This window comes from Haemorhous mexicanus, chromosome 4 (assembly GCF_027477595.1).
Source record: "Haemorhous mexicanus isolate bHaeMex1 chromosome 4, bHaeMex1.pri, whole genome shotgun sequence".
Taxonomy (NCBI): Eukaryota; Metazoa; Chordata; class Aves; order Passeriformes; family Fringillidae; genus Haemorhous; species Haemorhous mexicanus.
Window position 1 is genome coordinate 30,629,898 of NC_082344.1, and position 23,540 is coordinate 30,653,437.

Genomic DNA, 23,540 nt, shown 5'->3' on the forward strand with positions numbered 1-23,540 from the left:
AGAGTGGATCAGCTGTGCCAGTGACTCTGGTGTGCACCAGGGATCCCCTCCTGTGGTGTTGGGTGGCAGAACAGAGGTGGGGGACATGCAGGGGGCCAGCCAGGCTGCAGGAGCCTGGTTGTGTCAGCTGAGTGGCAAGGCAGCACTCCTTTGTGCTCCCAGGGTGTTGAATTAGCTGGGCTAAGGCTAGAGGCTCCCTCCTGTTTTGTTTGACCTCATGGCCAGCATCAAAGCAAAGTTATTTGTTTCTCTGTTACCATTTCCAAAGAAAGCCTCAGCACTGCTTTTGGTATGGTTGTGCCATGTAATGTTTGCCTCCCTCTGGTATTTGGATACAAGATAAAATTTACACATCCTTGGAAAATGCAAACCTGGTTTCCCTACCAGCAAAGAACTTTGCTTTTGACCCCAAGCTAAGGAATCTCTTCTGGAAATGCTGGAGCCTTATAGAATAGACACCTAGTAAAAAATTAAGATATCTGCAGGATAAAAGAATGGAAAAAATACAAGCAAATTTTGTAACTCTTTTCCCCCTTCACAGCTCCTTGATATACATAGAGTGCTTCTATCTTCTCCACACTTCTCCCTTTTCAACATGAGCAGCCAGTGAAATGACAACATGCTTCTTTCTGCCTGTTCCTACTTTTGCTTCCTCAGCTGTGCTTCATGTGAAGTAGCTGCTGGCTGAAACAAAACTACAGGATATCCAGAGGGCTGTATATAGGGCAGCCAGGATTTACAGCTAAGCACAAGCTGCCTCTAGAAGTCATCCTGGTTGAAGGATAAGTGTCTTTTTATTTGATCAGGGATCACGGGTTACCTGTGCAGCCTCTTGTGAATAAGCAGTTTAGGGAACTTTCCAGATGCAAAAGGTGTTTTAGAATGGAGTTACTAGACAGAGCAGGTAGAGTAGAAAGTGGGATGGGAACTAATGACACCTTGTCTCTTATTTATTTACAGATTTACTTTGCCCACACTGCCTTGAAATGGATAGAACGAGCTAATCTGGATGGCTCAGATCGCGAAAGGGTTATTCATGGAGCTCTGGATACACCCGAGGGCCTTGCTGTGGACTGGATTAACCGTAAATTGTACTGGACAGACAGAGGGTACATGCTCCACAGGGCATTTATGCTGAAGCATGCCACAAAATATTTGGAATAAATGACTGGTGATGCAGAAATAGCTGAGATATCACTAGTTCAGTAGTGCTTCACATTCTGATTGTAGTTTTAGTCCCAAGTATATACAGTTGGAAGGTTCTGTAAAACTCAAATGCTACAAGTTCACGGGCAGTCTGTATTGTGTTTTTATCTTTGTCTTTCCAAGAAGCAAGGATTTGAACTCAGTTGCAAGGAATCTAAAGCATGCACTGCATGCATACATATATGCCTGTGCACATGTGCATGTGAATGTATTTCCTTACACTGTTTTTTATACACATACTGGGCGTGTGAGTGTGTGTGCACAGGTATATCCTTGTATATACATACGTACATACAGATAAAAAAGAATATTATGGTATTGAGTACATCTTGGGCAGAAGTCTGTGTTGTTGGCAGCTAGAATCATGTTATTGGAGAGTCTTTGTCAATTATCTCTGATAAAAGAGGAATGACTGCTGCCAGAAAATGAGACCAGCTTTCAGCTGATACCTAACCTTATATGCAGAGGGAAATAAAACTGAGCTTTGATGAAAAGGCAGTTTCAGATCACAACAGATAATGAAGACTCCTTGAAGAGTGGTCGTGAGCTTTCAACATGATCCATAATTCATTAGGCAATAGAAAGTAATTTTGAGTGTTTAGACCACCCTCCTTCTCTGTTTTAAATATTCTGCTAGTCCATTTCCTTGCTTTTAGCTCCAATATTGTCACATGATTGAGCTGCTGTAGAAATATGCCAGTGTTTCTTGTGAAATGGGAGATTATGGTGCTTCTCTCCATAAGACAGGACATATTCAGGGGGAAGATGACAATTTGAATCTGCAAATTCCTTCTCACCCACTGCATTTACCTGTTTGTAATCCACATTTGCAGGAATATATTTCTCCTTCCATCTCTGTGGGGCCTTTCTTTGAAGGTTCAAAGAGGCATGGAAGGCTGTAGGCTTGCTTGCAGGTAGAGGCTGATATTTGTTTGAGAAGATGAATATTGCAGCAATAAAATCAGTTTTCTGGAAAAAAAGGTGAATTGAAAGATTGGCAATGTAGATTTTATATTTGACTTGGCCACAGATTTTATGAGCAATATCAAGAACCTTAGCCTCATTCTTTCCTGCAAAATAGATGTAATATGTTAAATGACCACTGATTTCTGGATGAAAAATGTTATGTAAAAGTACTATTTTAAAAAATTCTTTATACATTTGGTAATGGTATTCAGTTAGGAGCTGGTTTTTCTCCTGAATCCTTTTAAAACTAGCATTTATCTATTAGTGATCATACTTGCAATTCATTATTCACCCAAAGAAGGAGAACTTCATGTCTTCTGCCGACCAGCAAGTACTTTATCATCCTGCCCTGGACCAGATAATGAAGCTGTAACATGAATTACTTGCTGATAAAACAACTAGACATCCTACATCAGCAAGATTACTTCCTGTCGCTGTGAAATTATTTATTACAGCTAAACTAAAGCAATGCAAAATCTTAGTGCGTTCAGCCCAAGAAGGCAATTAAAAAGATGGCAGGGAGGGCCTAACAGTGCTCTGTGTGTTGCAGGAAGGTGTGCATTGAGAGGAGCAATCTGAATGGAATGCAAAGAAAAATGATCATCTGGGAGGATCTCTCCCAGCCCCGAGGGATTGCCATTCACCCATTTGCTAAGTAAGGAGTGATAAACACAGTAAATCATGTAATGCTTGTGGATGATTTTTAAAAATGAATGTGCAAGCTTTGGCAGTCAAAATTTGCATTAGTCTTGTGCTGGATTAGTCATTGCCTAGCAGAGCTGTGTGAATTGTAATGTTTTATTGCAGGGTTTCTTTCATTACCTGGGACATGTTCATTTCTCATATAGATTTTAGAAGAAAGTAATTGGAGCATTAATGATACTACATGCAATTTTAGCTAAAGATAAGCATGAGCAACTGAGGTCACTGACACCTGTAGGTGCCACACTACAAACTTTGATGGCTCCGTATCTAGTAGTGTGAAGAAGGTAATCACTTTTAACCAGCAGTGCTTACAAAACTGTCTTTTTTTTCATCCATGTTTCAGTTTCAGGGGAAACTAAACCTAATTTACTGTTCTGGAGATTTGTTGTTTTAAATGCACCTTGTATCTTCTCAACTAGTGTTGAAATGATCCCATGTGTTTACACTCTTGATGAAATTCTGGCTGTTTCAATCAAAGGCAAAGTCCCATGGATTTTTAGTCAATATGCTTGTAGTAGGAGCATTTTAAATCTGGTCCTTTAAAGTTTGTTTTGATGCTCATATCCTACTATAACTAAGTGCTGATGAATCAGAAAGAAGCAGGTTTGGGGAGGGTGTTTTTCTAGCTTGCCTCTGCCCATAAAACGTTTCAGTAGAGGTTGAATGCTATAGAAACATTTTGCAGGAAAACTTTGAAAAAATGTAGGTTCTGACAGATTGTTACTAGAATTATTGGTAGAGGCAAAGCATGCAAGGGGAAGGGGAGGAGGAAACGTCATTAAAACCTAACTTTTTAGAAAGCTAATGGTGAAAGGATGAACAGACATTATGGCAATGTCCATTGATGTAAATATTAAAGAGGGATATTAAACACAATTAGAATTCTTGAAAATACTTATCCCTGCATTAGTTAGAGCAAAACTGCTTGTGTAACTAAAGCTGAATGAATCCCTGGGTTATTTCAGTAAACCTGACAGAGGCAACTGGTGCCTGGGAAGATGAGCCCAAACTTCAGACATTATTTGCAATTATAGCCATCCCCATTTTGAGTCGCCTTCTAGCATTGTCTGTTCACTGAAAACTCCTAAACACTCAGTGAGTAACACACAGGACTCTAGAGAGACCCTGAGAACCATGATTTTATTAAAGGAAGAAGGATTCTGGACCTGATGCTGGTGTAGTTTTTTTTTTAAAACAACCTGCCTACTTCTGCTTGTTTTCCATGGGTAGTGGGTAATTTTAGTTTAATTTTTTTATTGTTGTACCCCTCTTTAGTCAAGGGTCTGGCTAATGCATCGTTTTCTGTTGTCTGGGTTTGCTAAAACACCATCAGCTGTCACATGGAAAAACAAAAAGCAGATACGAAGAGCTGTGGCAGGTAACATAGTCAGGAGCTGTTTTCCAAAGGTTTTATGCCAGTGAGCAGAGTGAGGATTCTGCATAAGTCCCAGTGCAATCACCTGGAGTCTTATGGCAAGCGTGGAAAGATCAGCAGCCAATATGTTTGCTTGACACGTGCACTTTTTCTCCTGTGAGTCAGGCCTGGGTTGCTCTGATCTGACCTTTCTGCTTTGAAAGAACTCCATGGAGAGGAGGACAAACATTTACTTACTGACTGCCTGTATTCATTTTGTTTTCTGAAGGAGATTATTCTGGACTGACATGGGGGTCAATCCGCGGATTGACAGCTCTTCATTAGAAGGCTTTGATCGCCGGGTGGTAGCCAGCACTGGCCTGCTGTGGCCCAGTGGAATAGCTCTGGACTACTTGGCTGACAAGGTGTACTGGTGTGATGCTAAACAGGCCGTGGTTGAGAGCGCAAACCTGGATGGTTCTGGTCGTCGAATTCTTGCGCAGAATGATGTAGGTGAGGCTTTGGGGTTGATAATTACCTACTGCTGGTTGTCCACATGTGTGTGTGTGTGTGTCTGTGTATGTGCATGAGAACTACTGGCCAGCTGCTGTGCTACATATACCGTGCTGTGTTGAGGTTAATGACAGCACTTGAGTTCTCCATTCTGTTACCCAACTGACTTTTATTAATTTTAACAAAAATATGTCTTTCTTTCACTCTCTGCTTTTATTAATGAGTCACTTTTCATTGCACAGAGAACTTTGTGCGATGCCTTTTTTCTGCCTTCACAGAAAAATGAAAAGAATCAAAAAATTTAAGATGTGGTTTGCTTTTCCCATACATGGCTGCTTAGTTTAATTTAGGTTTTGCTGTGTTTATTGTGTCAGTGAGTTATATTGACACAGGAAGAAAGGGAATTAATTTGGGTTGTTAAGGTCCTTGAGCAGCAAACCTGTATCTGCAGTGTTGAGCACTGGAAGGATTCTAAACACACAATAGATACCAAATGAAAAACGATTTTACAATGCGCTGGTAGTTTTTATGGCAAAGATTTCTCCTGCTTGACACATAAATGTGTTGTTCTGAAGCAAAAGAACAGAGGTGGTAGCAACAAGGAACTGATGTTGTTCCATGTCTAAAGTAAACCATGTGTTTAAGAATCTTGTACATGGCAAATTAGTTTCTGGAGAGGACAATTTCTTTTGATTGTGGGATCTCTCTGGGGACCATTTTGTAGGTGTGCATACAAAGCACGGGCAGAGTGAGGACTCATAGCTCAATGCCATGACTGCCATGGGTAACCTTATGGTTACTCTGTCGAGCAGCCTCTGTTCTAGTCTGTGCTCTGGAAGGCTTGTGTTCATCACCTAAGCCAGATACCCTCCCAGTCTTTTGGAGGTGAGCAAAGTGAGGTCCTGGAGGAATAAGTGTTCTCCAGTTTATAAGACATCAAAAGGCCCAGGAAGTAATTTCCTAGTAATTTCCGGCCTTCTTCTCTCTTCCCTTTGCTCCCACGGTGACTGCCTCCTCCAGGCACGGGGCAGATCTGCAAAGGAGGACTTTGAAATCTGATCCAAGTTTCATTTTGTTTCTCCACAAGGAGTAAGACAGTGTCTTGCAGGGAGAAAAAAGAGGAGAGCTAGGAGCACTACAGAAACATGGATTATGTGAAAGGAGCAGTGATACAGCTCTTTGGAGGTGAGAGATCTGTATGCAAGGAAGTGAAAGAGATGAAGGCCTGTTGGGGTAGGAATTTAGAAAAGCATGTAATCATCATTTGCTAATGCTGTTAGTGAAGACTAGAATTCAGATTTTGTTGTTGAACAGCTGTACACTGGAGGACGGGAAGGTGGCACCTCTTCATAGGTGTTCTGCTGTAACATGAATTTTTACTACAGCAGCTCCCTCTAGTGCCCCTGTACTGAGAGCTCATTCAGTAGAGCTGCATGCAAAACAGATAAATTATTTCAGCTCTTCCACCAACCCCGTTTTCAGCCGTAACTACAACAGCCCATAACAACCTGCCCGAGGCAATGAAGAACACAACCATCCCTTTTGTTTATGCAGTGGGTCGCATTTGCACTGTTCCTGCTCTCTCCACAGACTGACACTAGACTTCTGATTTTAATCCTTAGTGTATTTGCAAAAGAAGAGGTTAATAAAGTGTTGGTCAAAGCAGGGTGCTGTTTGTAAATAGTGCAAACTACAGATCCAAAACTGTGAGGAAATGTTTGTATGTTTGGGGGCAGTATCTAGATCTTGGTCTAGTTGTTCAAATTTAATGGGAAGAAAGGGTAAGAACCCAGATCAGTAATTAATCATGGGTCAGTGGAGGTAGTTAGGTGCCAATGATACACTCTTCAAATAACACTAAAGAGCATTTACACAGTGTCTTAGACATTTTTAAAGGACTATTTTTTTCAGTTTATTTATGCGGTTAATTTAAGCTATACCAACACATACTCCTTTCCCAAGGTTCTAATTGTTGTCTGTATTGGTTAGCTGTTGTTTTGTTTTCTTGTTTGCTTGCCTTTGATTTTTTGGTTTTTTAAGCCAATACCTGTTGGGATCCCAATTTCATTACTGAAATTAAACACCACATAGTTGAGGTCTACATCAAGAAGCAAAAGCACAGACCATAAAAATCATGTGCTTAAAAACCACCTTTTTAGAGGGGCTCAGACTGCAGTGGTAGAGTGCAGTGCCACTGGGGCTCTAGGGACCACAACAAAGCTAACCTGCTTCAGCCAGGAAGCATCCACTCTGAAGCCAGGTGTGCATCCAGGGAAGAGCAGCATGTGTTCTTACCTTCCATTGCAAAAAGCTTGCCCAAAGGCTACCTTGAAAGCAGGAGATTTCTGAGTGTATAGAAAAAATGCATAGTCCCACGTGGACTAATGAAAATTTTCTATCATGAGAGATTCAAAAGAGTCAGAATAATTTTGTTAAGATCTTTATGTCTGCCATTATTTATACGAAATTGCCCTTTGGATTCTGAATTGCTGAGCTTATCTCCGGAGGTCAAACTAGGGATCCGAGTTTTCCTAGTGCGGATAATATTGTGGTACCAAGGAAAATTCCTGTGGTCTGAACTTGGGGTGGAATTTCTTGCAGCTACAATTAGTCCTGTAATAGTTAGGAGCCTGATTGAAGCTGATGTCTAGGATCCTGTTGTCATCAGTGTAAAGAGAGGAAGTTACCTGGATGGCCTATTGCCTCCTGTGGTTTATGTTAGCTGGCTGTATGCCCCTGTGCATTGCACTAGTGTGTACTTTTGGCACTTGCAGAGGCCACACACTGGCTTTGGGGCCCTACCAGGAGTCAGTGGCTGCAGTGTCTGCAGCTCCCAGGCTGTCCCGTGCCAGCTTGTGCAGGATGACATGTGCCATGAGCTCCTTTCCTCTCTGCACTGTGAGGACTGCAAAAGGGGCTGTGCAGCTCAGCAGCTCTCTGCCAGGCCACGTCGTGGCAGAGGAGTGAGGTACTCTAGTTCTGAAAGGCTGGTCCCAAGGCTGCCTCAAGAAAGGATGATGTATCTTGTGAACTAGATCTGGTTGGAAGTCACCAGAAGCATAGAGTGTGTACCGAGCCAGGCAAGTGTTCCAACTTCCCTTGCTAAGAGCACAAGTAACCTCTGCCTGTGGTCCATTGCTCATTGTGGTATTTTCTGGGTCCCCAGGACAAAAGAGGAATTGAGAATCTGACTCCGACTCCATGTTCTTAGACGGCTAATTTATTATTTTACGTACTTATATTATATTGAAGAATGCCATACTAAAACTATGCTAAGGAATAGAGAAAGGATACTTACAGAAGGCTTAACAAGATACTAATGAAAAACTCATGACTGACTCCTCAGAGTCCCAACACAGCTGGACGGTGATTGGTCACAAAGTAAAAACAATTCACATGTTGGGTAAACAATCTCCAACCACTTTCCAAAGCAGCAGAACACAGGAGAAGCAAAGGAGATAATATTGTTTTTCTCTTTCTCTGAGGCTTCCCAGCTTCCCAGGAGAAGAAATCCTGGTGAAGGGATTTTTCAGAAAATATGACAATGACAGCTCATGAAAACGTCCCCCTCCCCATGGGAAATCAAAGGGAGCACTGGCTATGGCTAGGTTAGAAGCTATGGCCCCCGTTAGAAGTTGATCTATATGCAGATAACGCTTTCCTTTGCAGGGTTTCTTGTGTGTGTTCTACAGAAGTGGAAACGACAAACCTAATGTCTTTGTAGGGCACCCTTTTGCTGTAGCGGTGTTTGAGGACCACCTGTGGTTTTCTGACTGGGCTAGGCCATCTCTAGTGAGGGTGGACAAGAAGACCGGCCAAAACAGGGTACGTCTGCGAGGCAGCATGCTGAGACCCTCTTCAGTGGTTGTAGCTCATCCTTTGGCGAAACCAGGTACACTGCAAAAATCAAGCAGTCATTCCCTTCCAGCCTCCTCTTGTTCACTGGTACCAGTAGAATAGATGTCCCTGGGTAGAGGATTATCTTCTCAGAAATAGGCTCTTTAAAAAGCCTTGTGTAGTCAGACTGGTGTTTATTGAAAGCATCATCTGGGCATGTGTCCCAGGAATGCTGACAGATTTATGCTCATGCCCAAGAATAGATGCTGATCAATTGCCATGAGGCTACCACAGTCTTCTAATTCCTATTTATCCTAGTCTATTAGCACCTCCCCCCCCCCACCAATAATAACAAATGACATGGGGAAAGATTTAGTGAGATTTATTAGTTTTTGATCAAATAATTTGATTTTCTGTTGGGAACAATCTCCCTGTAAGCAGAAATAAGTAATTCATAGACCAGGATTGAGATAAGGTAATCACAGGTTCCTTATGTCCTTGAAATATTAGGACTCTAAATATCAAAGGAGAAACAATAAAGGAAATAAAATTTAAACATGTGGTACATGCATTAGATACAGAGTACATGAATCTCTTTTCCTGACAGGGCCTAGGTGATAATATCTATGCTTTACTGTATGCATTTGTTGTTATATATAAAAAAATTAAATTGTATCTTAGTTTTTGTCAGCCCTTTATCCAACTGCTTCAACTCTGCATATCTAAACAGAGGTGTTTACTGAAGAAGCAGCTGGTTAATTTTCCTGTTTTTCTTCACTAGGGGCAAATCCTTGCCTTTATGAGAATGGAGGCTGTGATCAGATCTGTGAAAACAGTTTTGGAATTGTCCACTGCAAGTGCTATCCAGGATTTGTGAAAACTCAAGGTGGAAAATCCTGTCATGCTCTGGATTCTTCCAACTCAACAGCAGGTACAGTCCTCCAGTTCCCAAAAAGATTCACCCCCCCCAAACCCTTGAGGATCCTGACGGGTAGCACTGGAAAAATTCACCTTGCTCTAACATAAGGAATGACGGTTTCTCTGAAGAATGAAAATGCTGGAATTTTGTCTTTGGGACAACAAGGCAACAGACATGTTGTCTGAACACTGTAATTTTTCCCTGGCATTTTAGCAGTGAAAAAAGTGTGTGCAATGCAGACAATTATTGTGAGCAATGAGTCACATTTCCTCTCTTTTGTATTTGAGAAAACTCACCAGTGAGTGCTTTTAGGAATAATTTGACATCAGAAACAGGTTAGTCTGAGAGGATACTGGTGCTTATTTTAAAAGGAAACCACCATGATTATTGGAAAATGCACAAGTATTTGAAAATCAGATGGCTATTTCAATATATTTAAATAGTCCATGTCATTTTTTTCTTGTCTTTTTCAGGAAGTGTCTCTGTGCACAAGGAGATAATGCCAATGCCACCACCAGAGACTGTGCTCCAGAGCACACGGAGCACTGGGATTTTTAAGGATGCAGACAATGGGGAAAAGCAGAAAATAATTTCTTTTACAGCTGAAATCATGGTATCAGGTATAGTCTGATGGTTATCTTCCTTATGCTTGCTCTGAGGCCCTGAACAGGCTCATAGAGCAGAAAGAAGTAATAGACCTTATAGAAAGAAGGGTTCATTGTTGAGACTGGTGGTATTCACACTCTTAAGCTTCTAACAAGAACTTGGATCTGTGCAATTATTCCAGGTAGGGCTGCTTTTTTTGTGTCTCTATTCCTTGGCTATATCAACAACAATTGATAATATTATCCTGGTCTAGAGAACAAACATTTCTAATTTGGAACACCTGAGAAAGTCTCTCCCTTGGGTTTTTTAATTATATTGCTTTCCTCTAAAAAAGTTAAAATAAGCCCATTGAATTCTACATATCTTTGATGACACTAGATCATTAACATTTGCAATAGGTTTTGAATAAAATATTCAGAAATCCTGATACTAAGCGACATGTCAACTCCATCTAGACAAAGAGAACAGCTGCAGTGATTGTACTGGCTTGTCATTATTAATCCTGGAGAGCTAAGTTTCAAACTCTGCCTGTATGTTCTGGTTTTCTTAGTTTTTCTGTAATATAGATATACACTACCTCCTTTGATATTTCCAAATACATCTAATTTTTTTGTTGTTTGTTTTGTTTTGTTTTGCTGATGCTATAGATGAAGATGACTGCACTGCACTAGAATGTTATGTCAATGCAGAGTGTGTTTTGCTGGAAGATGGTGCTATGTGCCAGTGTTTGAAAGGATTTACCAGGAAGGGGAAATCATGCTATGGTAATAAAAAACATTATAATAACTTTTGAAAAACTGTAGACTGGCGGGGGGGGAGGAAGAAAATCTTTCTCCTTTCACATTGGCAGCTCTGCTGTGTGAGGCTGAGAAAGGTCAATAGTATGAAAGGGATGATGAGCAGAAAGCATGTGAAATAAAATGGCCAATTATCACATACCTTTTTCTGCCTTTGAGCCATGAGTGTTAATCCTATTAATATTAACAAGCAATAGCATGGATAGAAAGTATAATGTAATTATTTGTAAAAGTTGACTAATTATAAAAGCTCAGTCCACAGACATGATAATTAATGTATAATTTAGACATAAGGAATTTCTTGAAAATTAGTATTCCTGATGTAATATTTCTATAAAGTGCTGCTCTAGTTTCTTTCAAGCACTAGAAAGACTCCAACAGCCATGTAAAACATTGCTTAGAGTGGTTTTAGGTTTCTGGTCCTGATTGCAACATAAATGGAATAACTGTTTTGCTCTCACAAGGGTCAAGAGAGGAAGATGTTAGAAACAGAAAAAAAATACCATTTGGTGGCTAAGCATGAAGAGACTCAGAAGAATCTGTGTTACTATGGACAGGGAAAAAATTGTAAGCTGAAATGGGCACACATTTTTTCCACTGTAGTACTTTTTTTTAAGCCTGTGTGTTCTTTTATAAAACAAAGTTGCTAAATGCTCTTAGAGGTCTTTTCCAACATAAAAGATTATATGATTCTATAACATGAAGCAATTTTTGAATCAGCTAATTTCCTCTGAACAGGTTTTTTTAAGCAAATGTTATTTGTGATATCATTTTGTTGACTCTCTTGGATTTTAGAACACACCCCCATCAAACTTCATACCAAAACCCACCACAAAGTCCTTCTCTTCCCATTTGCTTCACGTGCACAAATGCCAAGGGACAGCAGAGGGAGATGCATGGTGCAGATGCCTCAGTGTACCGAGCGGTGTGCTGGTTCCTGACCCACGTGTGCTGTCCCTTGCTGTGTCCCCAGACGTGGACGAGTGCGCGGCGCGCACGGACCGCTGCAACCGAAGCGTGTCCGACTGCATCAACACGGAAGGGGGCTACGTCTGTCAGTGCCTGGAGGGCTACACTGGAGATGGAGTCCATTGCCATGGTAGGGGCATGTGTGAGGGCTCTGCCCTGCCTGGAAGGCATTTCTGCCTCTGTGGTTCTATCCTCCCTGCTTGAAGCATGGTAACATCAGCAGCTGATCAATATGCAAAGCTTGTAGTTGTCAGTGAATATCTCCTCTCAGTGTTTGCACTCTTTTTAGTGGCTATAGAAGGAGAGAGAGGGGGAGGGAAGTGGAGGTGAGGCAGTAGGGCTTTATTGGAAATCGTTGCCATGAATATAAACGAAAGCAGGTATTGAGTGTGTCATAATACTCATCAAATAATTCCAGGTCTGTTTAATAGGCATGAGGTTCAAGGTGTGACACTGACAACTTGAGTACATTTAGAGTCTTGTTAATAATCAGACCCACTGATTTTCCCATCTAGCTCTAATGCCAGGTCTTTAGTTCATTCCCTACATCTCTTAAATTCTTAATCCCTTTTAGTGGTAAATATGAACAGGAAGCTTTTTCTCTCCAGTATTTGACTAGCACACAGTTTGTGCAGAGCTTTATGAGAGTCTTGCCTTCTCTTTTGTCCTTTTCTTTTACTTTTTTCCTTTATAGCCTAATTCAAAGCCCAGTACGTTTGAGCTAATTCTTACATGACCTTTACTGGACTTGGTTCTTCAACACTGATTAGGACTGAAAAATTAAAAACAATATCATTATTATGGGTAGAATGTGGAAAGTATCAGAGGCAGAAGAATTGAGGCCTTTTGCCTGCAGGGGTCAGAGACAGAGCTCATGTCTTTGAAGGTGTTTGGAAGTGCAGATGGAAGTGCACTCAGAAGTGACAAGGTCCTCTTGCTGACCCAGCACACCCTAGAAGGGAAGTCCTCAAGCAGCCCTGGGTTCTTATTGTCTTACTTACCACTATACTGTGGAATAGTTGTTCAGGATGTCGTACCTTCCACTGTCATTGAAAAACAGTCTATTATTTTCCTGAAGTCCTTAAGTCCAGAAAATAGATTCTCAGCTGATAAAAGATGTAATATTACTAAGATGTAAACATAACTGAAACTAATTTTGTGTTTGATGACTTGAAATGTGCTGTGAAAGCCAGAAATTAGTAAGTGATTTTGTGCTTCTGTTGTAAGCACCTGCATATACGCACAGTGCCCAGGAATGTGATGGTATGTTCAGTGATAACACACGGTGAGTTCATGTGGTGTTGGTGAAATCACATTTCTTGAAATATGCTGCAGCAGTTGTGTTTGCCTTCCAGCCTCCCCTCCCCCTTTTTTTAAGTGCTCTGAATTTTCTATACTGTTTTGAGCTAGATTGTGTTAATTTTGCTGTAGAAAAATTCTAAGCAGTTTAAGCAATTATTTCACAAAAATTGGGGTAGCAGATCTGGGATTCCCCGAAGTAGACCTGGCACATTTATTCTGCTGATGGTTCATAAAATGAATTAGAAGCTCCCTAACTCTGCTGCGTGAACCAAAGGTTTCACCTTTGAGGGGGTGCTTTGGCACTTAGCAAGGTGCAGGTGGCCAGCCTGGCAGGAGCTGCTGCTGTGGGCTTTGGAGAGAAGGTGTGGGGGCAGGAGGAGGGTGTGCAGCAGAATGGGGGTGAGAGATGTGTATGAACCTAACATGGTCTCTGAGGCTGGAAACCCTAGTAGTCAGGGAGCTTCTTCACAGTCACTCAAAACCTCACTCATTGAAGTGTTTACACAAACTGAATAAACATGTAGGTTTCTAGACACTTTTTTATGCCTTAACTCTTGTTAGGCTGAAGTAGGTGGGTGGTACAGGGGTGGGCAGCTCTCTCCTCCCAAACCCTTCTGCAAGAATGCCAACATATGGATCCAGGCTGCAAGCTAGGACTAGCAATGCCAGGAGAACACATCTGGTACAAATAAGTCTCTTCTTCAACACTGCTGTACTTGTTACATTTCATGGGGAAGCCTTTCCCTCCTTCTCCCTGTGGAGAGTTTCTGCAGAGCACAGCATGCTCTTGCTATAGGAAGTATGCTGGTTGCTTTTCCATTGGGCTTTCCATGAAGGCATACTTGCAGAGGGAGAGGTCTCTGGTGCTTTTCCCCACTGCCTGGGGGGAGCAGTGCTGCTACTGCTGCCCTTTTAGCCGATGCTCTGAGGCATTTCATTCTTCTAACTGCAGACTCTTTGGCTGACAGATATTGATGAGTGCAAGACGGGGTCCCACACCTGTGGAGAGAACATGACCTGCACAAATACAGCGGGAAACTTCACTTGCTCGTGTGCTGATCATGCTTCAGGAACTGGTGATGGTTGCAGTGAGTAAATGGAGTGAGCCAATAAAGCAAAGCGACCCTAAATTAAGAGCTGTGTCCTTGGATAAATTGTTATACCTGGAAACTAAGTCATCCATGTATAGTAGCATCCTGACCAGATTGTGGATCCATCTAGCATTGCCTTTAGGAGGCTGTTTTGTGGTGAACTAAGGAGAACAGATCCAAGTTTAATAAGGAAATATGTACATTAAGATTCAATGTAAATTTTTTACTATCTAAATGTACCAACAAATCTATCAAATGTCATTTATTATCTACAGAAGAAGTAAATTCTCCTTGGAAGTAACATTTTTTGAGGGTAATTTCAGTCTGTGCCGTTTTTCAAACTCCCCGTGCCTTCTGTTACTTAGCAGAGGGCTAGCAGAGGAAATGCACATGATTTAAGTGCCATTTGATTCTTCAGTATAAGCTAGTCTTTCAGTTCTAGTCACTAATTCTTCCAAAGGGCTCTGAAACTCCTTCAGAAATCTGATTATCAATTTACTGAAGAGAACTGCTGAAAGTTCAGCACTAGTGACTATCTGGCCTGCATTCTGCGCCTCAATGAGGTAGCAGCGTTCTCTGAACATGAGAGTGACTCATTCTTTTACTCTGTGTCAACCTTCTTGGTCAGGGTGAATTTTACTCAAGATTGAGTGACTTTCTGATGATGGAGGGACATTGTCACAGAGCTGTTTCTTCAGAAAAACAAGGAAATTATGGCTTTCTTAAATAGAGTACCTATCAGGACTCCCACTTCCATTTCAGTCACTTAATCTTTCAGTAGTTTCAAGTGTCACTCAGGAAATGATGATTTTAAATGATGCATGACCTAGAAGTAATGTTTCCTAGGTCCCTCAAGTGTCGGTCTGATCCCATGTCTTCATAGACGTTATCACACTGTTGTAGCTCTTTGCCTAATAAGCTCTTTTAGCAAGATGAAATTTTCTTTGCTGAATGCATGCACACCTGGGGTTCACTATAATCACTCATCCCTTTCCATTCAGGCTCTTTGCCATGGCAGTTCTCCTGCAAATGAAATTTTAAAACCCAAATGTCATTGAAGGTCATGTTGCAATAAAACTGGTGTGAGTCATAGAACTGACCACATAATTGTTTGAGAATGATTAGGTGTGTGTCTGCTAATCCATACTGCCGCAAATTCTTTGCCATGTAGCTGTTTTGTTCTGACCTACAGGTTTGTTGTAGAGTCCAAGTAGGCATGAAAGCACTCCTTTTCTGTGAGAGCATGTCTGCACTGTGGTCATGCTGTGCAGAGATATTAGTGCTACCTTTAAAACTACTAAGTTTGGATAGGTGTGTAGGTGGCAGCAAGTGTGATTCAGAGCAGGCTGCAGAATGCTTTGGCAAAACCACAGGGCTCTCTGCTCCCCCAGTGATGCTCTTATCTGTACCTGAGCTAGCCTGAAACAGTAAAAAATGCGATCTGCCATCACACATAAGTGCAATTAGGAGAACGGCAGCAGAGTACAAACAATCTGCATAAGAGTGACAAGTTTCTTGTGAAAGCTTCTGAGTCTGAGATCCCAGTGCATGAAATACAGTCACCCTTCACCTCTGCCTCTCACCCTGCTAATTTATGCATGGTAGAGATTTACCGTATGTCAAAGCCGCATAAGTTGCAAAAATCGTTTCCGAGTAAGCTTCTAGAGAGTTGGTGCAGTTTTTCTTCAGGGTTGGGCTCATACATCTAAACACACAGAACTCAGTCAATCACTGAAGGTTTTTCACTGTAAATCTAAAATATTTAGATATTTAGATATTATATTAATATATTAAGATGTTAATATATTATTGTATCATACTAATGATCAACTAATATTTATAGTTTCATAAATAATGAAGTATAATAATAAATAATAAGATCTATTTATACATAATATTTCCATATCACTATATCATATTTAGTAATTTTATCCATATTTCTGCTTGCCTAAGTTTGATAACAACATAATAAAATCGGTAAAACCAAGTAATAATAGAAATTGGATATTTTTATCTAGTTTAGTACCTTGAAGTTCTGGAACTCCTTAGTAAGATTATGTTGCCAATGAGGCCAAAGATTTGAGGTGTCCTTGTGAAACCATCTGTTTCAGAATCTACTGCTCCCCCAGCTGCTGTCAGCAGTGAGTACCCTACAAAGGCTGTGCAAGGTGATGTTGTAGGATGCCCTCCTTCGTACGAGTCGTACTGCCTCCATGGTGGAGTGTGCAATTATGTTTCTGACCTACAAGACTATGCCTGCAAGTAAGTACAGAAATTTGTATTCTCTCTGCTGAACAATGACACCCTTGGAATGCTACCCTCAGTTTACTGCAGGCAGTGAAGAGTTTGTCCATGAATGATCTGTTCATCCCTCATGTCACTCATTAGCATTCGAATCTCCTCTTTCCTGTAAGTGATCAGTGTAATTTTTGGTGCATGGCCACTCCATTCACATCCACTGCAATTAATATTGCAAGGACTGGATTTGTTCCCCGAGCATTTGATTCTTTACTTTGGAAATGGGAGGTAAGTTGTTAAATTACTTGAAAGAGGTGCCTTCTCTGTCTCCTGTACATGTCCTGCTGACTTGCACCTCCCTGTTGGCCTTGCTGTTCATGGGTAGCATTCACTGGGATGGAAGAGGACTCCTCTGTCTTGTCTTCTCTGACTGGGGCCAGGAAGCAATCTTCTGGTGTCAGCATCTTCTACTACAGAAAGGCAGAAATGGGTAGGATATAACTGCCCTCTTAAAACCAGGGAGAGTTACAATGAGACCTCAAAATTGAGACCTGCTTCCTCTGTCAATATTTTTGTGAAGCCTAATTCTGGATTCCCCAAATGCAGGTACAGATAAAAGCAAGGAGAATCTCATCTCTCCAGAAGTCAGCCTTGGCTTGGTCAATGTGACAACCTAGTCCCATGGGGTAATCATTTCTTCAAAACAATTAGTGCTGGCATTTAAGTGTGTAACCTGATTATATTTGAAGCTGTACTCAGAATCTCTCTTCAAAATCAAGCATAAAATTTTTACAATGGGACAAATCCAATGCCTGCCTCCTCCCCCAGGTGGTAAGTGAGGACCTGTACAGGGGGTGGAGGCTGTTCCAGGGTAGGAAAATCTCTCTCTGTGTCTCAGGCTTTCCTATTTTGAAGTATGAGTGGTCTCCCCTGCCTACAGACCTGTGTACCTGTAAGAATATGAAAGGAATGTGTCTCATGTGCATATATAGGAATGAAATCAATGCTTTGTGCTGTGGATATCTTGAGCTCAGCAAAGCCCTTGGGCAAAGACATTACAGGAGACAGACTCATGGTCATCTCTGGTGCTTTTTGAAGTACCTATCTCTGGATTTGAATTTTTAGTGTAACTTTTAGAGTCAAAGTAAACTACCATTTTTCACTTCAGAAGTTTCTTCTCTCGAAGAATCTAAACCTGCAGAACTTTCAAATTGGATCACTTTTTTTTCCCTTTTATTTGCTAGGTGTTAGTGCATAATGAGAATTGAAATGTACATATTTTTCAGTTTTGCAAGTGGAATTAGTAAAAAAATTTGAGAGCAACCGTGCTCAGCCATGGTGTTGGGATTTGTGCGTGGGCGTTGCTGGATTCTGTCCCCGCTGAATCCTCACTAGATGGCAGCATTCATTCATGTAGGCTCTGATGTATTAACCACAGAAGGGAAGGAATGGAAAAATGTTATCCAGCAAAAACCACATATCAAATGTGATTTGTATTTTAATTAATTAAAGATCCTACACTAGAAAGTAGATCTGCCAGCATGTTTGAAATTCATTGTAATTTAACATTAAAAAATTAGCATTTTTTCTGCCTTCCGGAGCACATGCATTCTAAATTTTAACAGAATGAGAGTGCTTGTGCCTGACTTAATAATGAATGCTGATATAACGTTTTCAGGACATTGGGTAAAAGCTGCTGCAGGTCAAATCCTGCTTCTTTTTCTTATTTGGACTAGCTCTTGGACTTGAGTAAAATGAGACCAATTAGAATTGTGATGAGTTGAGCCTACATTGCTGAGGGATTGCTATGAACTGAATAGACTTCTCGTTTTTTCCATTTATTATTTATGTCTTGCCTTGTGTAGTAAAACTAGGCTGAGGTTATTTTTTGATGTATTTCTCACTTTCTTGTAATTTTGATTTGAGGGTTTCATGCATCGATAGGGTATTTCTGTGTTGGGTTTTACAATGGTAAAACCAATCAAATAAACAAAAACTGTCTACAGGAGAAGCTTGTATTCAAAGTTTTGAAGATATTTCTAAATGAAGATATTCTAACACATGGGTTTTTAAAACACATTCATCTTTAATTTTACAGTAAAGATTCAGATTAAAATTTGATTCTCTTAATCAAGTCACTCTGAAAATACAAGTCATTACTGTCCTGACTACTTTAAAGAAAGGGAAGCTTGCTGCTGAAAGAAGTTTAATGGAAAATCCTAGGGAAACACTAATCACACAGCAGGATTTACAGGATTTAAGAAACTTTTTTTCCTACTTTTTAACCCATAGGAATCTGGTAATGACAACCTCTCTGTGTAATTCTGTAGACAATTCAATACCAGTAAAAAATAACAGTACAGGGAAAAAAAAAAAAGAGAGGAAAAAAAGAAAAATAAAAAGACTTTTAATACTGGATTCTGCAGGTTTCAACCGCATACCTTTAAAATGATTTTGTCTTCCCCATGCTAAAGTGAGCCAGATGTTTCTGTAGTGGTGAACAGTGGTGCATCAATGCAAGGTGATGGATGGAATGGCCTGGGGCCGTGCCCTGCCGCCGCTCAGCGTGTCCCTCTTTCCTCGGCAGCTGTGTGACGGGCTACGTGGGCGAGCGCTGCCAGTTCAGCGACCTGGAGTGGTGGGAGCAGCATCGCGCCGGCCGGGCCAAGGCGCGGAGCATCGCCATCACCGCGGGCGCCGCCGCGCTGGCCCTGCTGCTGCTGCTGCTGGCCGCCCTGGCCGCCTACTGCCGCAGGTACTGCCGCCAGCACAGCAGGGCCCTGCTGCTGCTGCTGCTGCTGCTGCTGCTGCTGCTGCTGCTGCTGCTGCTGCTGCTGCTGCTGCTGCTGCTGCTGCTGCTGCTGCTGCTGCTGCTGCTGCTGCTGCTGCTGCTGCTGCTGCTCCTTTCACCGAGGGCTGGGGACTCAGAACGTGAGCTGCCCCTCAGCTGATGGGAGCTCCTGTTCTTTTCCTTTTCAGTAACTGGCTCTGGGAATAATAGAGAAAGTTCTGGCGTGTCCCTTGCCCGCAGAACCCTCGTTGGTGTTAGTGGGCAAACGTGTCTGGAGGGAAGGAGAGCAGACCTTGCTAGAGCTCAGGAAGATGCCATTTACTTCTTCCTGGGTTTCCCTTCGCACCTCTAGATGTCTGAAACTCTCATGGTGGGGGTTGGCTCTTCTCTGCCAGCTATTCAATGAGTTGGTTTTTGTTTCCCCAGCATAGAATTCCACCTGAAAATTTCTTTGCCTACTAACCTTCCCGAGGTAAACTTACAGAGTGACGCTTCCAGCAGCGAACATGGAAACAGTTTTCCTGGCAGGAGAGAGAGTAAAATCAGGGGAGTGAGTCTAAGCACATCTGCTTTAAAAGTACTCCCTGGCATTTTCCATGGCTGTAATGAATTGCACAGATTTGGGATTCTTCCTGTGGCAGAAAGAATTCCAACGGTCACTATTTAAGAACCCAGTCTGATGTGAAATTAAATGTCATCGGTGTCCCTTAGACTGGAAAGTATTAAGCATTTAAGCTAGAGTCTTTTGGTCATGACCTTGGCAGACAGCTGTTCTCAGAGGCTGATTTAAATGCAGGATTTTTGTTTGTGGTTTAGGTCAATTTTAAAATTAGACTCTCCTAGACATAAAAAGTTAAGCTACAAAAGAATTTAACTATGGAAGCTAGTATATTTCATTCTTATTTAATGGTTCTTGGCACATTTAGTCCACAAGAATGGGGAAGCAGCAACATTTCTTATTTTCTATAAATTAGTGATAGGTGTCCAGAATTAAAGCTAAGTGCACCCTGTTTTTTTCTCATAACCTGGGGTTCAGTTTCAATCAGTGGATATATAAAGAACAGAAAAATTGTGAGATTCCTATATTTCTCATATATTTCATATGTTGTCTTATGAAAAATAGACAGAATATGATTTGTTTAAAGGTCTGAAAGAATTAAATTTCTTCCCTTCCTCTCTCTTTTGTAATTTCTCCCAGATTTATGTTTCTTTCTTGCCGAATGCTTTTGATCAATATAACTATTTACCACAACAACAGGTTTTCAATTACACACTTGACTGAGTTTGAACTGCAGCAATTACTAGTATAACCAGATCAAAATTAAACTGCTGGTCTAAAATCCCTATTTAACTGGAGTCTGGGAACCAGTATTTGGGTTGAAATTGCTATACTACTTTTTCAGATAATCTACTGTATTTCAAAATGTACCGATTAAGTCTTTGATAGTCCCGTTCCTTCCCCTGCAAAAAGGAGATGCCAATCTCCTTTTAATTGAAGGAAATGAAGATGGAAGTCTACACCTGCCAGTTTGAAAATGTGGGAGCTGAAGGCCGAGTGTGCTGCAGAGTTGTGTTGGTTTGTTCAGTCGCTGTTGTCTGCTGAAGAGCACTGTGTGATTCTTAATGTTAGGTTTATGCAGTCTGACTGTATAGAATGCCAAGTTTCTTATCTTTCTTGGAAAGAAAAGAACTCTTTTCCACAAAAAAAAGAAAGCCAAACCTGAATCATAGATTCAATACCGACAATTCCTCCAGCTCAGTTGGCCAAGGCCACACAAAGCAACATTTATTTACATTGTATTTTCATGAAGGGAGCAATATATGATAATTATGCCATGTGAACTTTCTCAGTTAGTATATAAAAGCTATGTAGAAATAAAAGGAAAGTTTCTAAGCAAAAGGAAAATTCCTATTTTTGTTGGTAAATATCTATTAAATTTTAGTTAAAATAGATCAAGCAAAAAGATGTTATAAACTCAGACTTCTGGAATTTGACGACTGTAACATTAATTTTTTTAGCTGATGCTTAGAAGGGCAAAAATGGGTTTGTAAAGTGAATAAAGATATGCTGATTTGGATCTCAAGAGAAGTAAAATAATTTTTTTTTTCTTTGGGCCTATATGGGCTTTTAATACTGCCTTATAAGTGATTACTGTTTAACTGCAAAAATTACAGTCTTTGAATTTTTGGAAGTAGCCTCTTAGAGCTGATTATTCTTACCTTTTCTAGCTCCAGATTGTACTCATAGCTTTTTCCCCAAAGCCAGTTCTGTGGGTCATTAATTTTTTTCATGGAAGAACTCATTTCCAAGCTTTTTGAGGCTTTCAGTTTGTTTATTTCATAGTAACATCTGAAACTGTTGCTTTGCATAAATGATGCAGATGAATACAAAAGTGACTTTCATAATTGTAGCTACAAACAGTGTACAAAAATACAGTCAGCTTTTTATTTCTGAGCTTCACCCACAATCACTCTTCATTGCATTGGCTGAAACAAATCTTTGTAAGACAAATGTATTATAAATAGAAAAATGTAAGAAAATGAAAGGGTCTAGTTAAAATTATGAGGGCTATTGTTAATTCCAATGAATGACCCTTTACAGATGTCACATTGGAACAAGCATTTGTGCACTTCTTACTGACTTCTTTTTCTGACAAGCTATTTGTTTCAACCACTGTGTGGTAATGGATAGCAATACACAAACCAGTGAGAGAAAACAAAATATATGTACTTCTGTGAATACTGATAGGATAATGTGTGAAAAAAGCATCTGTTCCTCTCAAAGCAAAATAATTGGCTTCAGCTTTTGTTCTGTTGCAGAAGTCAGAATTTGTATAAGAAGAATCTCTGTGCAGAAGTGATAAGAGCCGCCAGCAGCCGTGCTGACAACGAGAGCGTAGCACCTACTGGCAACAACTCTCTGGTAACCATATTAATGTGGAGGGGAGAGGGAATCAGGAAGGATCAAAGAGTGTTAGGGATCCACTTGAGATTATCCATCAAATAATTCACATCTTAAATACATTAAATAACTGCTAGAGTCATCAAGCGCTTTGCTGTGAACCCTAGTTCATCTTACCTCATTGTTATCCCTCAAAGTTCACAGCTGCCTGGATGTATTGCAACCATTAGCCAGTGTTATTGTTAGCTTTGAACACAACAGTTGGGGAGCTGTGTTCTAAATTAAGGAAATGGCAATGTGATGACATGGCATATCACACAGTTATTTTCACAGGAAAGTATGCCCTCTGAAAAAAGCCTCCTTGGAAGCCAAGTATTGTGTGTGCTACATGAGATGTTGAACTCTATTTTGAGGCTTGATGAAATTAAATATCTTGTATTAGAAGCTGCTGCCTTGTAAAGAAAAGCAACCAGGATTTTATCAGGCAGCTTGGTAGGATATATAAAGTTCCAATTTTGCACTGGTGTAGGTAAGAATGTCGACATGGTCTGGTTGTACAGGCCTGTGGCTGTTGTCATTTTTGAAGCTGTTTTTAGCCCTATAAAATCTGGTTTAAGGATCTAGTTCTGACTGGCATTAGAATAATATTACACTGCTGGGTGATTGTAGTTGGAACTTGAAGTTGTCAAGTGACATAATTGGCATCTGTGGCTGCTTCTGTGCTCAGTCTGAGACTCTTAGAATGGCCTCGCAAATGATTTAGTGAGAGTGTCTGGCAGGACTTGTGAGTGGGTAGCCACTGAAGCACACTGTCAAACGTGTTGGTAGAACTTGACCCTGGTTATGGCATACTGTTCCTTAGCTAGTCAACTGCATGCTCATATGCACATTTTATTATCAGCACCTTTCCTTCAGGTGTTGGACAGCAAATGAGCTGAGTCATGGCAATGCCATAATTTGTCCAGCGCAGAAGTAAAATCCACAGTTTGTAAAATACCTGAAGTTGAGAAAAGTAGAAACATTTGTTGGGACTGAGAACAGGTCACTGCCTGGGAGCAGTGCTCTATGTGGCCTGCAGCCCATCAGCTCTGTCTCTGCCTCCTGCTGACCCTGCAGTTAATGCTGGTCACCAGTGACATTTTTGCTTGTATATAAAGTAACTAAACAGCTAAGCAATGGACTGAATCAACAAAAACAAGCCAAGCTTTTACATCTACTATACATCTGTGTTACATTTCACTGTGCACCAGGAGACATTGAATACATTAATAAAAGAATTTATTGCAATGGCTTGTTGCACACTGGAAGAGGAAATCACTGACCCTTTGCTAATTACTGGTGCTT

The 23,540-nt window shown here is 40.9% G+C and overlaps 1 protein-coding gene across 6 annotated transcripts in view; it reads left to right on the forward strand.

The window, feature by feature from the left end:
* Positions 1 to 23,540, forward strand: part of EGF (epidermal growth factor) — a 58,317-nt gene that overhangs the window by 28,917 nt on the left and 5,860 nt on the right. For 3 of the 6 annotated variants that reach the window (XM_059844262.1, XM_059844264.1, XM_059844267.1), the window contains 12 exons: positions 961 to 1,109; positions 2,723 to 2,827; positions 4,521 to 4,744; positions 8,469 to 8,636; positions 9,363 to 9,512; positions 9,974 to 10,120; positions 10,754 to 10,870; positions 11,877 to 12,002; positions 14,143 to 14,262; positions 16,377 to 16,527; positions 19,091 to 19,258; positions 22,115 to 22,217. In XM_059844262.1, coding sequence (XP_059700245.1) covers positions 961 to 1,109; positions 2,723 to 2,827; positions 4,521 to 4,744; positions 8,469 to 8,636; positions 9,363 to 9,512; positions 9,974 to 10,120; positions 10,754 to 10,870; positions 11,877 to 12,002; positions 14,143 to 14,262; positions 16,377 to 16,527; positions 19,091 to 19,258; positions 22,115 to 22,217 — 1,728 coding nt within the window. The remainder of the gene's footprint in view (positions 1 to 960; positions 1,110 to 2,722; positions 2,828 to 4,520; positions 4,745 to 8,468; positions 8,637 to 9,362; positions 9,513 to 9,973; positions 10,121 to 10,753; positions 10,871 to 11,876; positions 12,003 to 14,142; positions 14,263 to 16,376; positions 16,528 to 19,090; positions 19,259 to 22,114; positions 22,218 to 23,540) is intronic. The other 3 variants (XM_059844266.1, XM_059844268.1, XM_059844263.1) reach the window with 2 other exon arrangements.